Source organism: Archocentrus centrarchus, chromosome 19 (genome assembly GCF_007364275.1).
Source record: "Archocentrus centrarchus isolate MPI-CPG fArcCen1 chromosome 19, fArcCen1, whole genome shotgun sequence".
Classification (NCBI taxonomy): Eukaryota; Metazoa; Chordata; class Actinopteri; order Cichliformes; family Cichlidae; genus Archocentrus; species Archocentrus centrarchus.
In genome coordinates this window covers 9,388,572-9,404,489 of record NC_044364.1, presented here as the reverse complement: position 1 = coordinate 9,404,489, position 15,918 = coordinate 9,388,572, and the positions used below count along the sequence as shown (strand labels likewise).

The window sequence follows — 15,918 nt, the reverse complement described above, 5'->3', positions numbered from 1 at the left end:
ATGTTTGAGTGTGTAAGGCCCATTTGGAACATCCTTTGTCCAGTGTAGTATGTTCTATGGAGAATCTTATATTGTACAAGTTGTATTTGGGGTCTTTTAGTCATTTTGAAGATATTTAAACATATTTCTGTCCATAAATTTTGATCCAGGTTGACAGAAAGATCACGCTCCCATTTTGTAATTGGGAGGGAAACTGAATTATCAGTTTTTATTAATAATTTATATAATTTTGATAACAATTTTGGGGTACAGAGGTTAAGAAATTCTGTTACCCAAGTAGGCATTTCTAGATTCAATTGATTAAGGTTAAATCTTCCCTGTAGGACGGACTTAACTTGTTGATATTCCAGAAATCTACCGTTGCCAATTCTATATTTTGATATAAGTTCTTGGAACGTGATAAAATTTCCATCTTGGATAATATGTTCTAAGTTATTTATACCCTTATCACGCCATAACGGAAAATTCAGCATTTTCTTTTTCTGACAAATATCTGGATTGTTCCAAATGGGTGTTAGTTTACAGGGGATGAGTGAAGACTTAGTTATTTTTAAAAATTCCCACCAGGCTGTCAGAGAGGTATTTATACTAAGGACTTTATAGCAGTTATGATGTTTAATACTGGAACTAATGAAAGGTAAATCTGAGATTTTTATTTTTCCACAAAACGCCTGTTCTAGATCCAGCCATGGGTTGTCTAATGAATTGGATTTGATCCACTTTGAAATATACTGCAATCTACTGCTTAAGAAATAGTAATAAAAGTTTGGTAATTCTAGACCTCCACTGTGTTTTGGCTTTTGTAAAGTTTTTAAGCTTATTCTTGATGGTTTGTTTTTCCATAAAAATTTTGAGATGTTTGAATCTAGTGACTTAAACCAAGGAAGAGTAGGTTTATTAGGGATCAATGAAAATAGATAATTAATTTTTGGTAAAACCATCATTTTAATGGCAGCAACTCTCCCCATGAGTGATATAGGTAAACTGTTCCAACGTGTGAGATCATCCTCTATTGTTTTTAATAAGGGGATATGATTTAATCGTACCAAGTCTGAGAGCCTGGCGGAAAAATTTATGCCTAAATATCTAATATTTCCTGACTTTAGTGGGGTCCTAGAGGTTCTCTGGAAATTACAATTCAGAGGCAAAACTGTTGATTTACTCCAATTGATAGAGTAATCAGATATAGATGAGAACTTATCTATCAGTGTGATAGTCTTCAAAAGAGAGCCTTGTGAATTCCCAAGGAAAAGTAATACATCATCAGCATAAAGGCTAAGTTTATGGTCCATATTTAGGCCCGAGCCTCACGAAGTGATCGGCGAGGAGCCTATTGTATTCGCTCGCGCGAAAAACGAAAAAAGGTCAAAGTCGAGCGCGAAGCGCTCGACTTTGACAACGGACCCTCAAACAAGGTAAGTCAGGTCGAACGCTTCTCTAAAACTTATATATGGGGGTGAATGGAGCAGCCCATAATTGAAATCGTTAGCGTCATGAGCTAGCTTGCGCGATGAAATTGGGTCAATGACGAGCGCAACGCGCTCGTCATTGACCATGGACCTCACGACAACGTGGGTCGTGTCGAGACGTTTCCGAAAACGTATATATGAAGGTGACTGGAATGGCGCATTATTGGAATCGTTGGCGTTCTCCATTATTATTATTATTATTATTTTTCTTTTCCGCAAATGATCGCAAATTTGACCCCCTGAACATTTACGAAAACGCACCAATTTTTGCACAAAATTCAGGACCGGTGAAAAATTTCGTTTTTTAATATCGCCATTAAAAAACTCAAAAAACCAGTGCAACTGCGCCCCCTGTCAAAATCAAAATACATTGCGCCTATGGGAGGCCTTGCCATGTAAAGTTAGCCCAAGAGTCATGAAATTCGGATCAAATGGAGATCTTGTGAAACCCAACAAAAAAATATATTACACCAACTCCGGACAACAAACAGGAAGTCGGCCATCTTGAATTGAAGTTTGTGAAGCGCAGAGTCAGCATTTTTGCACACCTCGTACTTGAATTAACTTGTCCTAGGGCATTAAACCGACTGGCACCAAAATCGCTCAGGAACATCTTCACAAGTTGGGCATCAAAAGATGTGCGAGGTTTTATAGAATATTCAACGGTGTTGGCATGGCAACCGCGTGAATTTGTTCTTCGTTTTTGTCTCTCGCCGCAATTTTGTTTGTGCATTCGTTCGCACAATCTTTGGCCGATCAGCCTCAAAATTTAATAACTTGTTTACTGACCCGGCCTGATCCCACAATTAGGGAATCAAGTTTCTAGGTGCAATAGCGCCCCCTACAGAAGCAAACAAAAGTTTGTATGGAGGTCCAGAATTTTAGTTTCACTGAAATGCATGAAAATTTGTGTCAACATTCTTGACGTCATCCTGATCAAAAAAGCTAATCACACCCATGCTCTATTTTCTAACACGTTGCCATGGCGGAGCCCGAAATGCCCCATTTTATTCTAATAGGAAAAAGTGAAAAATCCCCCATACTAAAGTTTCTGCTTACTTTGCCCGAAATACATGAAATTTGGTACACAGATTGTTGATGTCAGCCTGATCAAAAAAGTCAATCACACCTATGTCATATTTTGGACGCTGTTCCCATGACGATGCCAAAACTGCCCCATTTTATCCCTATGGGAAAAAATGTGAAATTTCTGCGATGGAAAAATGACCCTTGCTTTCTCAAAAATGCATACAAATGCCTGAAATTTGGTACACGCATTGTCCACATCTCCCTGAACATAAAACCTACAGGTGAAAATACTGTAATGTGTAAGGCGTTGCCATGGCGATGCCCAGAATATGGCATCTTTTTCTTTGAAAAAGTCAATACATCCATTGCAGTTTTTCATATGTGACAGCAAAAAAACCCCGGCTAAAATAGGCACGGCTGGAAAAGCTGGGTTCAAATCGGCACCAGCACCTGGGCGGCGGCCGGCGAGGGCCTATTATCGCCGCTTGCGGCTTTAATTTCAGTTTGAATCCCTTTAATATTTATATTTTGACGGATTGCTGCCGCTAGCGGCTCAATGAAAATTACAAAAAGAGAGGGAGAGAGTGGGCAGCCCTGCCTAGTGCCCCTCTGCAGACTGAAACTTTGTGAAATGAGATCATTTGTCCTAACACGCGCATTCGGAGAGCTGTGTAGTGTTCTGATCCAGTTTATAAAGGATGAACCGAATCCAAATTTTTGCAGAACTGCTAGTAAGAATTTCCAATTTACCCGATCAAATGCCTTCTCTGCATCTAAAGACACGATTGTCGTCTCTAATTTGTTAATAGAACAATAGTCTATTATATTTATCAGTCGACGTGTATTATTGGCTGAGTGCCGACCCTTGATAAAGCCTGTTTGATCTGGATGTACAATAAATGGAGTAATACTTTCTAATCTTTTGGCAAGGGCTTTGCAAATTATTTTAAGATCTACATTAATGAGAGAGATTGGCCTGTAGCTGGATGGGAGTGTGGGGTCTTTGCCTGGTTTAAGAAGCAGGCTAATGTTAGCAGAGTTTAAGGTTGGAGATAAGATGTGGTCATTCTGAATCTGAGTTACCATTCTGAAAAAAATGGGAGCTAGCTCAGACCAAAATTCTTTATAAAACTCGGCTGGAAAACCGTCTGGACCTGGGGCTTTATTATTTGGGAGATGCTGTAGGGCTTCACTAAGTTCACACAATGAAAGAGGTAAATCCAGAGCTGCAGCCTGGCTGTCATTTAGTTTTGGTAGATTTATATTATTAAGAAATTCTTCAATTTCAGTATCAGATGGGTTAATCTGTGGTGAATATAAGGCTTCATAGAAGTCTTTGAAAGAGTTATTTATTTGTTGTGGGTCATGAGTAATAATACCAGTCGAGTCTTTAATAGAAAAAATAGCTGTTTTTTCTTTATTTAGTTTTAATTGGTTGGCCAGGAATTTTCCAGATTTATTTCCATGCTCAAAGTTTTCCAAACGCAGCCTCTGCAACATAAATTGTGTCCTTTTATCAATTATTTCATTTAGCTCCAGTTTCAGTTTCCTCAGGTTGTTAATTGTATGTTCTTGTGGTGAAGCGGCATAGGCAGTTTCTAAAGATTTAATTTTTTGTTCTAATTCTAACACAAGTGCTTTTTCTTTATTTTTCCTATGCGAGCAGTAAGATATTATTTTGCCCCGCATTACTGCCTTTCCTGCTTCCCAAAGAACACATGGTGATATTCCTGGAATATCATTATATTCTAAGTATGCTGACCATTCCTTTTTGAAATAATTAATAAAATCTTCTTCTTTAAGTAATGATGTATTAAATCTCCAGTTCCTGATTGGTGGTGTGACTCTTTTCTGTGTCAGAGACATAGACACCGGTGCATGATCGCTAATAGTGATAGGGTGAATCTGAGTGTCTGTGATATCCATCATTATGGAGCTGCTAACTAAAAAGTAATCTAAGCGGGAATGAGTTTTGTGTACTGGTGAGAAATAACTATAATCTCTCAAAGTAGGGTGATGTGAACGCCAAGCATCGCAAAGTCCAAAATCCTTCATGTACTGTTTAAGAATGTCTGCAGACTGCCAGTTCCTCTGACTCACTGCTGTACTGAGCCTGTCAATATCTGCATTAAGTACCAGGTTGAAGTCTCCTCCTATTACTAGTGTAGTGTCAGAGTGATCTGAGAGTGAAGTGAACAAAGCATGAAAGAAGGAGGGGTCATCAACATTTGGTCCATATATACTAGCAATACATAAATCTGTATTCTGTATAGATAAATTAAGTATTATAAATCTACCTTCAGGGTCTATTGTACTGTTGCTAATGTTAAAGTTTATCTTCTTGTTAATCAATATAGCTACACCTCTTTGTTTGGAGTTATAGCAGGCTGAGTACGTGTGAGGGAACTGTGGAGAGGAAAGAGTGAGCACAGATGTTTTGGACACATGTGTCTCCTGTAGAAAAACAACATCTGCTTTTAAGTCTTTTAACCGATTAAAAATTTTTAGTCTCTTTTCCCTCGAACCAGCCCCGTGCACATTCCATGAGACAAATCTGAGTGTGCTCATATTTAAACTAACTGATGGACTGTTGTGTGCTCACTAAGGATGTGTGTGTGTGTGTACATATGTTCTGTATGTTGGCGTGTGCCCTTTATATTGATGTGTGCGTGTGTATGTGCGCTGTATGTTGGTGTGTGTGCATCTGCGCTGTATGTTAGTGTAGTAAACTGTAGCATTGTAAGTGACGTAAACATATTGCTGAGTGCAGAAAGAAAAAAGACGTGTAAAAAGTGACCTAAGTGACATAAGAATGAAATTAGATGAGGGGAAAACAAAACAGAACAAACAAACAAACAAACAAACGATCACGGTACTATGCTGACTCGTCGGCGTTAATGGTACTACTTAGACAGATTTAGACTATTTAATGGTACTGTTTAGATGGTTGAAAAAAAAAAACTCAGAAAAGAACGTTAATATGGACACAGATCACCTGATCGATCAGCAGAGCCATGGCGTGGTGTTTTTGTCTCGGTAAAGCTGTCCGTTTACATACAGTTTGTCCACGGCGATGACAGCCCGGGAGCCTTCCTGCATGAGCTTCTTCCGGATGGGGAATAGGGCCTTGCGTCGCTCCAGAATCTCCTTTGGAAACTGGTCGTTGACGCTGAAGTCCGTCCCTCTCAGCTCCCGGCCGCGGCTCTTCACCAGCTCTTTTTCTTTGAAGTGTTCGAATTTGGCCACGATCGGTCTGGGTCTGCGTGCTCCGGGTCGCTTCCCTCCCAGGTGGTGGACTCTATGGAAGGCGATGGTCTTCACGGCGTCCTCCGGGAGCTTCAGGTGAGTTTGGATAAATTCCTTCACTGTAGCCTCCGGGTCCTCCTCTGCCTTCTCCGGGATACCTGAAAACACAAGATTTTCTCTCATGCTGCGGGCCTGAAGCTCGATAATCGATTCTTTAATTTTCTTATTTTCTTCTGAGAGCCGGGTCGTTTCCTCGGTGAGGGAATTCACCGACTCTCTGAGGACAGCGTTTTCAGCAGCCAGTGTTTCCACCTGATGCTGGCTGAACTCGACTGACTCCCGCAGGGCCTGAAACTCCTTGTGAAGGATTTCAACCAGGGCCAAGCGGGCGTCAAAGCTGGACAATTTGTTATTAATGGACTCCAGAATGTCCACAATATTGGTGGTGGGTGGCGAAGTTGCCTCTGGGGAATCTTCTGGGCGGCTTCTTTTTGTGGACGGCGTTCCTTTGCTGGTGGAGGGAGTCGGCGTCTTGTCTGTTTTCCCCATGACGACTCGCTCAAAACACCCGTCGATGTACCGCAGCAAACTATCCAGGTCCTCTTCACCGTCCTCCAGATTGTTGTAAATAATTTAAGTTAGGCTAAGAAACTACCTATATTTTTTGGTTTTAAGCCTGTCTAGTTATAAATTGGCGAAAAAAAAAAAAAAAGGCTAATCACGCAAATGTTTGCTGATAGAGTCACGCCGCCATTAACGATACTGCCGAGATTCACAAAGTCTCGCGTGACTACAGCATAGTCTCCTCACTCTTGACCAAACAGTAATCATTTGAATATCCCAGGACTATTCCTTTAAAGCCACACATAAGGAAATGATTCCTGTGTTGCGTCTATGTGAAAGAGCAGTTGTGTCTGTTTTTAATGAGGTTTCCTCTGAATATACTGACCTTGGCATAGATAAGGAAGTGTTGTTGCACATGGTGCGCTGAACCATTTCCCATCACTCCTCATGCCTCCACAGTTGTCAGTGGAATTGGGTAAACTGGCCCAGTTAGTGTATTCAACTACTCCATCACTGGTTTGAGTTTCTCCCACAGACCACAGCCAGGATGCTGGCCCAGTTTCTCTCATACCAATCCAGACCTCTGCTTTCACACCACTGGTTGATACCATGTTCACCAGCCTCTGCATGTCATCATGGCTGCCAACAGTGGCGAGGTCAGTGTAGCTGTTCCTGCAGTAACTCTGGGCCTTGTTCCATGTGTTAGCCACATTTATCAGGTAGTACTCCCGGTGAATTTGAGAACACAAAGTAACATATTCTGCACAGGTACACCCAGCAAACATCAAATAAAGGAGGACTGGATTATCATTATGTTGCTGTAATTCAGCATGAATATTTCATCATAAGCTGTTAAGAAAATGGATGCATGGATGATTATTATCACTTAGGACACTTACCCGAAGTTAGCAACAAAATCACTAGAAGAGCAGCCATGTTTTTTTTCTAGGATTAAAAATTGCAAAAGTTACACAAATAAAACACAAAATACACACAGAAATCACCTCTTAGCCGACTGAAATAAAGTACTAAAGTTAAATTGAAATGATTTTTGAGAAGAAACCATTTTTCCCCCCTATAAACAGCTTTAAACACTGACGTGATCATTTAAATCACCATCTCTGAAACCATTAAGACTGAGCCAGTATGCTAACCATGTGTGCCACACCAAATGCACCTTCTCTGCTTCCCACTTTACACGGATTTCGCTGTTTTTGTAGACACGTGAAGACAAAACAGAAATAGCATTCCAACCAGTACTTTCCTAAACTAGCTCAAGACATGACGTGTAAATCTTGACTCTGAAACAGGTGAGTTTAACTGTACTTTTATGTTTGAGGAACGTTACAACATTTTGAGGAAGACATTAAGGAACATTTTCCAGTTATTTGTATAAATGCAAAGCGTGCTGCATATGAAAGCAAAAGCCACTGTTTGTTGTTTCAGGGAGTAGTTGGCACCTTGTGTGGTTATTCAAATAATGTTTATGTAAAATGTATTAAAGCAGTAACAACACTTTCTGCAAGAGCGAGGTTTTCAAAAAATTTGCTTTAAATATTGCTTTTAAGATCTTTTGGTTCATTGATATTAGTTTTTTTGGTTAGAGTGTAGAGTTTTGTAATGCAAATATCAAATTGTTTTAAAGATTCCAAATAAAGAACGAAACCGTAAATGATGTTTACAGTAAATAACTGTACTGAGTTGTATAGGAGTATATTATCTCAGAGAGCTAAAATACAGCAGTAAATGTACAATGGTGGGGAATCTCAGGAATGATTTCTAGAGCATCTCTCAGGTCCTGTGTCAGGTCTTTGCTGAGGTTTTTCCTATTTCTTAATAACGTGATTTTCAGATTCTGTTCATCTGCTGTAGTTGGTTTTTAGACCTGCTCATCCAGTTTCCTCAAGTACTTTAATACCACATCAAAAGTATAACATATGATCAGAGAATCTAAACTTTGTTATGGATTTTGAATGTTATTTAACAGTTTATCAGTGACCTAACATAATGCTGTACAGTTCCTATACACTCAGATCATCCATTCACTGCCATATTTCATGACAAAAATTTCAATTATTTTCTTACCTGATGGACAGCTGTTTCATAGCAAAAGATAAGGTTCACAGCAGGTAGCTGATCTTTGTACCTCTTCCTTCCAGCTAGTCTGTATTGTGTGTTGGTGTTTTTATGACTGGTTTATGGAAGGGTATATTTGCATTTTTATGAGGAAATGTGGCTATGAAGTCAGAGCAGGATGACATAAATATCAAAATTGCAACACTCTTCTTTAAGTTCACGTAGTGTTGCAGCTCATTCAGAGATAACGATGCCACAGTGTGAACAGTTTTTATGTAAATGTTAATATCCTGAAGTAACAGGAAACACATTTAGTAACCACCTTGAGAGCATGGGTGTTGAACTGCTCTTTGGGATTCAAAATTCACCTGAACTGTCTCTACAAAATATGGAAGTAACCAAAACGCTGCCTTTCCATTCTGGGACAGAAATGATCTTGTTTTTGTCCTTTTTGTCACTCTCCTCCATCTGTCTGAGCTCCTGCCACCTGTCTTTCTGTCTCTTATTTCAGCAGTGAGGTCAGCATCAAACCCTCTTTTCATTATCGTGCCTCTCATACTTCAGCTCATGCCCTCAAAAGCAACCAATAATCCACACACAGTCCCCATTCTTCTTTTATGGTATTTTATGGTACTTGTTTTAAACGTTTTAATTTTTAATTTTCTTATGTTATTTATTGTTCTTAATGTTTTTATTTATTTATTTTTATTTTTATTTTTATTTTATTATTTTATTTATTTATTTATATATATTTATTTATATATTTTTATTTTTATTTAGTATAGTCCTTGGGGTTACAGATCTTGTACAGCACTTTGGTCAACGTCGTTGTTTTAAATGTGCTTTATAAATAAACTTGACTTGACTTGACTTGACTTTTCTATATCATGCCTCACATTCATACACTTTTATTGTTCTATCTTTGTGAGGACAGAAAAGGTGTATGCTTTAACTTTTTTTTTTTTTAATATATATAAAACATATTCTAAAAGGCATTATCTTCATTATCATCATTCATTAAAATGAATGCCATCACTTATAAACTGATTTCTTGGGAATATCCCACAGATGCTCGAGGACACGAATGATTTGTCAATAATTTCTAAGGTTTTTATCTCAGGTTGACAAATCAGGTGCTCTTATTATATTGTTATGGTGAGCCTTTTCAGTGCAATGAGAGGAAGTATGAATATTCTTAAATAAGAAAGTGTTTCATTATGTAAACTACAAAAGAATCCATGGGAGACAATAATAAAAACAAAGTGAAAATTCATCTCATCAAAACATGAATAGCATGTATGTCTACCAACAGGTAAGATACCTAACTACACAGTAATAAAACAACAACAGTAACTGAATTTTAATGAATATTATATTAATTATATATATATAACACATGCATTAGAAAGCACTTCCAAAATGGCAGCATATCAAATCTGATGTGCAGACTTTGATAATTGTAAAACTAATTCTGTCTTTATGCCTAATAATTTAAAGCAAGCCTATCGTTTACTCTCTACATGCACAATCATGAGCAACTGCTCGTGGGCAGGAGAACTTCAACTTCTAACAGGTGCCCTTGACTGTCTTCTTCTCCTCCTTATGGAAAATGTTCCCATCAGGCTGGACTCTCCATTGAACGCTGGCACCCTGGAACTTTGACTGGATCTGTGGGGGTTACCACATACTGTTACAGCATGTTACCATAACTACTAGAATGCAGTACTGGTGAGAAAATGACTTCTCGACTTTAAAAAGCAACTTTAATCGAACATTTTGGAGTAAAGAGCTGACCTGCTTCAAAATGGCCTCACTCACAGCCGAGCCATTTAAGTCCAAGGATGACATCATTGCCACCCTCACGTAAAACTTTAATTGTTTCATTACTGTAGAAAGTTGAGATAAATCCCACTGTTAGTTTGTCAAATAAGTTGTCATGTTAAAGATGGCATTTTAAAAACAATGCAGTAACTAAAAAGAAGATAATAATTTATTCTCTATGAAAATAATAAAAAGTCAGTATATATAAAATACATGATACACTGTGGCATATTTCTAAATTATAATCTTACCCTTATAGCAGATAAACGGTTTAGAGTAAGTACAGTCTCTGTCCATGAATCCTTTGAGAGAGGGACTGTACAATGAACAGACTCCATCATTATTTGGCTGACCACTGGCCCAGGATCTGAAGGAGCTGTTGCTCTGGTCTGACCATTTCCACTCATCTCTGAACAAACCGATCCACACCGAGGATGAGGTGCCGTTGAAAGTGTCATTGATTATTTGCTGCAGTGCCAGATTTTCAGTCTGGCTCCTCACGCTGCTCAAGTCTTTATTATTCAGTCGGCAGTCCTGCTGAGCATTTATCCAATTTTTCGTTTGAAAAACAATATTGAACCAGCTGGAGGCAAAATCTGTGAATATTTTTACATGGAAAAATTTAAATACATGTAGAAATGAATCCTTTTGGACAAAAGAATACTTGTCCATTGTATTTCATGGAAACGTGCTAAGCAGTTTATAGAGATATTTCACTCTTGACCAAATAGTGACATAACCACAGTAACTTTTCGCTTTTGTAGCAGGCCACTCCTACCTAATCATTTAAATAAAATCCCAGGAATATTCCTTTAAAACTACACATCACATAAGGAAATGATTCCTGTGTTGTTTTTCCATGAATGTACTGACCTTGGCATAGATAAGGAAGTGTTGTTGCACATGGTGCACTGAACCATTTCCCATCACTCCTCATGCCTCCACAGTTGTCAGTGGAATTGGGTAAACTGGCCCAATTTGTGTATTCAACTACTCCATCACTGGTTTGAGTTTCTCCCACAGACCACAGCCAGGATGCTGGCCCAGTTTCTCTCATACCAATCCAGACCTCCTCTGTCACACCACTGGCTGCTACCGTGTTCACCAGCCTCTGCATATCATCACCGCTGCCAACGGTGGCGAGGTCAGTGTAGCTGTTCCTGCAGTAACTCTGGGCCTCGTTCCATGTTGTAGCCACATTTACCAGGTAGTACTCCCGGTGAATTTGAGAACACAAAGTAACATAGCCTGCACAGGTACACCCAGCAAACATCAAATAAAGGAGGACTGGATTATCATTATGTTGCTGTAATTCAGCATGAATATTTCATCATGAGCAGTTAAGAAAATGGATGCATGGATGATTATTATCACTTAGGACACTTACCCGAAGTTAGCAACAAAATCACTAGAAGAGCAGCCATGTTTTTTTCTAGGAAATAATATTACAGAAAATATTACAGAAAATATTACACAAGATTTATAGCAAACAGTTTTAAGGATAGTGCTTAATAAATTAAGAGACATTAAAATAAGATAAAAAAAATTATAGTGCTATTGGCTTTTCTAAAAATGGCTTGGATAATTTACTCTTTTTTTTTAATGTATTTCTAATCACTTCTTGGCCTAAATAAATGTAGACCACAATGGGACTGACGTTACTGAATAAATTCAAACCTCTAAATGACGAATAATAGTAAAGTATTAAAAAACTGTGGAGCATCATGGGATACCTGTAAATGTTTGTTATTCTGACACAAAGTATTTTAGGAATAGATTAACCTCCTGAGACCCTGCGTCCACATATAGGGACATAACATTTTGGCTTTGCTTCACCTTATACTTCATTGTGCTCAGTAGTATTTTATATTTTGTTAAGTCATGTTGTTTTTGTTGTGTTATGCTATAAAATAATCCCAGTGTCCAAATCTGAGGACATCGTTTTTCCTCACAAAAGTATGTAACAACCATGTAATAAAATGCAACTTCCTGCTCAAAGAGGAAGCTTAGTATATATATATATATATATATATATATATATATATATATATATATATATATATATATCAGGTCCATCTAATCACAAATATCTAGGAGAAATTGAAAATGCATCGCAAACAGGTGCTCGGGTCTCAGGAGGTTAATTGAATTGAATAGAATAGAATAGAATAGAATAGAATAGAATAGAATAGAATGCCTTTATTGTCATTATACAGGATGTACAATGAGATTGGAGGGCCACTCCTGTTCAGTGCCATGTAACAGAAAATCAAACTCTCTAAAATAAAAATACAAATATTATAATCTAGTATAATCAATATAATCAAGAGATATACAGAAAATAAACAATGTGTAAAATATACAAAAAATAGAATGTATAAAAATATATACATACATTGGTGCATCTGTACATTGTAAGAAAAGTAAATATGTGTATACATATAATAATGAAGATGATGAATATTGCACTTGGTGAATGAATATTGCACTAGTGAATGAATACTGGATATTACACAATATAGGAATGTTAGATATTGTTCAGTATGAATAATACAATATTGCACAGAGATGTGGGTGTTGCACAGTTACGGTGGGTGAGTGTGTGAGTTCAGGGTGGTGATTGCTCTGGCTGTTGCTGTTGCTGTTAGGTTCCAGCTGTACAGGAAGTCTGGACCAGCTCTCTGTCTAAAAGGTCTCTTAAAAGTCTCCTAAAGGGTATTACCCTAGTAGGGATTGCTAGAAACGTATTTGAGCTAGTGGTGGGGTGACACACCTAGCTTTGCCTACATCTGAGTGTCTTTCCTGCTTTCTCTGATAATGCACTTAACCAAGCAGCTTAGTCAGATACAGTTTAACACTCAAAAATGCACGTTAAGCATTCCAAGGTAAAGATGTGTTTCTTTAATTTAGGTCTAAAAATGTTTGGCTTTTTTTTTTTTACTGTTGATGCATTTAATGAATTAAAAGTGACTAGTGGAAAGAATTGGGTAAGTGGTTTTAAATACTTTGACAAGTGTTTTGGAAATATTTGCATAGAAATTACACGAGAAACAGTCAAAAAGTTACAAGCAAAATAAGGTAACAAAAAGCAAACATTAATAGCTGTTCCAAAATAACAGAGATTCCAAAGAGTAACCAAAAACTAGTCAGAAAACACAAAGAACCACAGAAAATTAGGACAAAGTGGATAGATATTAAAAGGCATCATAACCAGGAACGTAGCCAACTTGACAAAGAGGAACATAGACAGGAGTATTTACACACTGACTGGGGAATGACAAGACACAGGTGAGAACAATCATGGAACTGGGGAACACCCCCACCAATACCCCCAACAACCAAAAGACAAACATTAACACAGAAACAAAAAGACTCCCCAGACATAACAGAGACAGTGAAACAGGCAGAAACAGGAAGACTCAAATGTAAGCTCAAACATAAAGCAAGACTCAAATATGTTGCCTAAAAATCCAAAACAAAAATCAAAAGCAACTGAAAGACATAAAACCCTTGGACCAAATCCAGGGAACATGAAGTTTCAAAGGAAAAAAAAATGACATTTTTACAATTAATTCATAAATTTGAATTTAAAGATTCATATACACTTACATCAAGATGTTTCAGGTCAAAATACCATTAAAAAGACAATGTGATCACAGAATCTAATCTTTGCACTTTACATATAACTTAACTCTCCCAAATTCTCCTAACTTTTGCATTAGTGTGAAATTTATTAGTCCACAATGGGGAAATTGTGGGACTAATGAAGGTATTCATTCATAAAACCTAATAATATACCAGACAATTGCTGTTTACCAACATCATCCACTTCCTGCAATATTTTCATAAATGATTATTTTCTCACCTGATGGAAAAAACGTTTTATAGCAAAAGATAAAGTGTACTTCTGTAGGCACTTGTTCTTTTCACTTGATCCTTCCACGCATTGGTGTTTTGTTTGTTCACAAATTGCTTTTGTATTTGTCTTTATGAAAATTGTGTATGCATTGGAGCTTAGCAAAGATGTTTGCATTCCTTAACCCTTCAATACTAACATGAGTTTAGCAACACTATCTCTCTCTTTCACATGGGTTAAAATCACCTCAGGTTAGTCTTCCAGGGTTAGTACAGGGTCATTATATACAGTAGTGTGCATGGCTAGTATCGAGTGATTTTCACCACGCTCATAATATCCCAGTATATCTCTGTACACTGTAAACCCGGATAAGTTGAATCTACTTAAAAAAAACCAAGGTAACTCGTTGCCTTACATTTTTTAAGCAATGAGCATCAATTGAATAAGCACAGTGGATTATGTTCAATGTACTTGAGGCCCTTTTGGAATGGAATGAAAGATTTAAGTTGAATGTACTAATAACAGAGTTTCAGTAACTGAAGATACTTAATTTAAGCAATCATTCACCACCCATTTATTTAACTCAGCTTGTTAAGCAAGCATTACCAACCACCATGCCACCGTGCTGCTGCGCATTAATCCTGTCTGTTAAAACCGATATCAACTAGATTTTTAGCGGGTGCAAAACCTGATGATAAGCTGTTTTAACTCAAACACATAATTACAATAATTACAATAAGACAATAAGATAGACCATCAAAAAGTACAGTCTACTCAGCATTAATAAGTAATGTTGTGAAATGACAGATATTTAAGTAATATAAACTCAGTTTATTTCAGTAGGAGCTGTTGATTGGACTTAAAAACACAATTACAATAAAAAAGGACATGAAACAGCTCAGCTTACTCAGCATCAAATCAAAATCTGGGTTTACAGTGAATAAGGGCATTCTATTCTATTCTATTCTATCTATCTATCTATCTATCTATCTATCTATCTATCTATCTATCTATCTATCTATCTATCTATCTATATATCTATCTATCTATCTATCTATCTATCTATCTATCTATCTATCTATCTATCTATCTATCTATCTATCTATCTATCTATCTATCTATCTACTGGCTGTCTTTGAATTACTTGATGATACTTTTCACTCCAGTTCCTGACACGTGGAAATGCTGTGCTAACTTTGCATATCCATCTCCTGGTTTGTGAGCATCAACAGTTGTTCTCAAGCGTAAACTCATTTCTTTTTTCTTTTTTTTTTGCCATGATGGTTTCTCAAGTGCCAACTCAAACCCTTAATATTACTGTTAGAAAATAACCCTCACTTCTACCTTGATTTTACAAGCTTTGAGCATTACAAATTTAAAACATATTACTGCATAGCAGTGGTTTTGCACAGCAGTGGTTTGTGCTGTGGCTCAGTGGCTTTTGTGGCATGTCACAGTTTTTTTTTTTTTACAGCATTCTTCTTCAGTTTCAAGTGGTTCTGCAATTCATTCAAAGATGATGCCACAGTGTATACATTTTATATGTAACTGGAAACATCTTATTTCAGCAGTGAGATCAGCATCAAAAACTCTTCTCATCATCTTGTCTATCAGATTTCAGCTTTTGCCCTGAAACCCACCAATAAACCACATTCAGTCCCTGTTCCCCATATTCACACATTTATAGCATGCATTTACAGTTAATACCATTACATGCTCCCACTTCCTTCCTCATCTTAACTATCAAAATAAATTCCTTATCTCATTGCTAACCTACTTCTAACCTGAGCTAACCACGCAAAGAAATTCTGAACCCTCAAACAGCTGTTTAAAGGTTTTGTCTGAGCAGTCAAAACA

General features: G+C 37.4%; 1 protein-coding gene across 1 annotated transcript; it reads right to left on the bottom strand.

The window, feature by feature from the left end:
• Positions 1 to 9,950: 9,950 nt before the first annotated feature.
• LOC115798388 (C-type lectin lectoxin-Lio2-like) lies at positions 9,951 to 11,629 on the bottom strand. The gene is made up of 4 exons (XM_030755224.1): positions 11,593 to 11,629; positions 11,265 to 11,453; positions 10,539 to 10,801; positions 9,951 to 10,052 (listed from the first exon to the last, which is right to left on the bottom strand). Exons 1-4 carry the CDS (start codon positions 11,627 to 11,629, stop codon positions 9,951 to 9,953), a joined length of 591 nt encoding a protein of 196 aa, XP_030611084.1.
• Between the last annotated feature and the right edge of the window lie 4,289 nt (positions 11,630 to 15,918).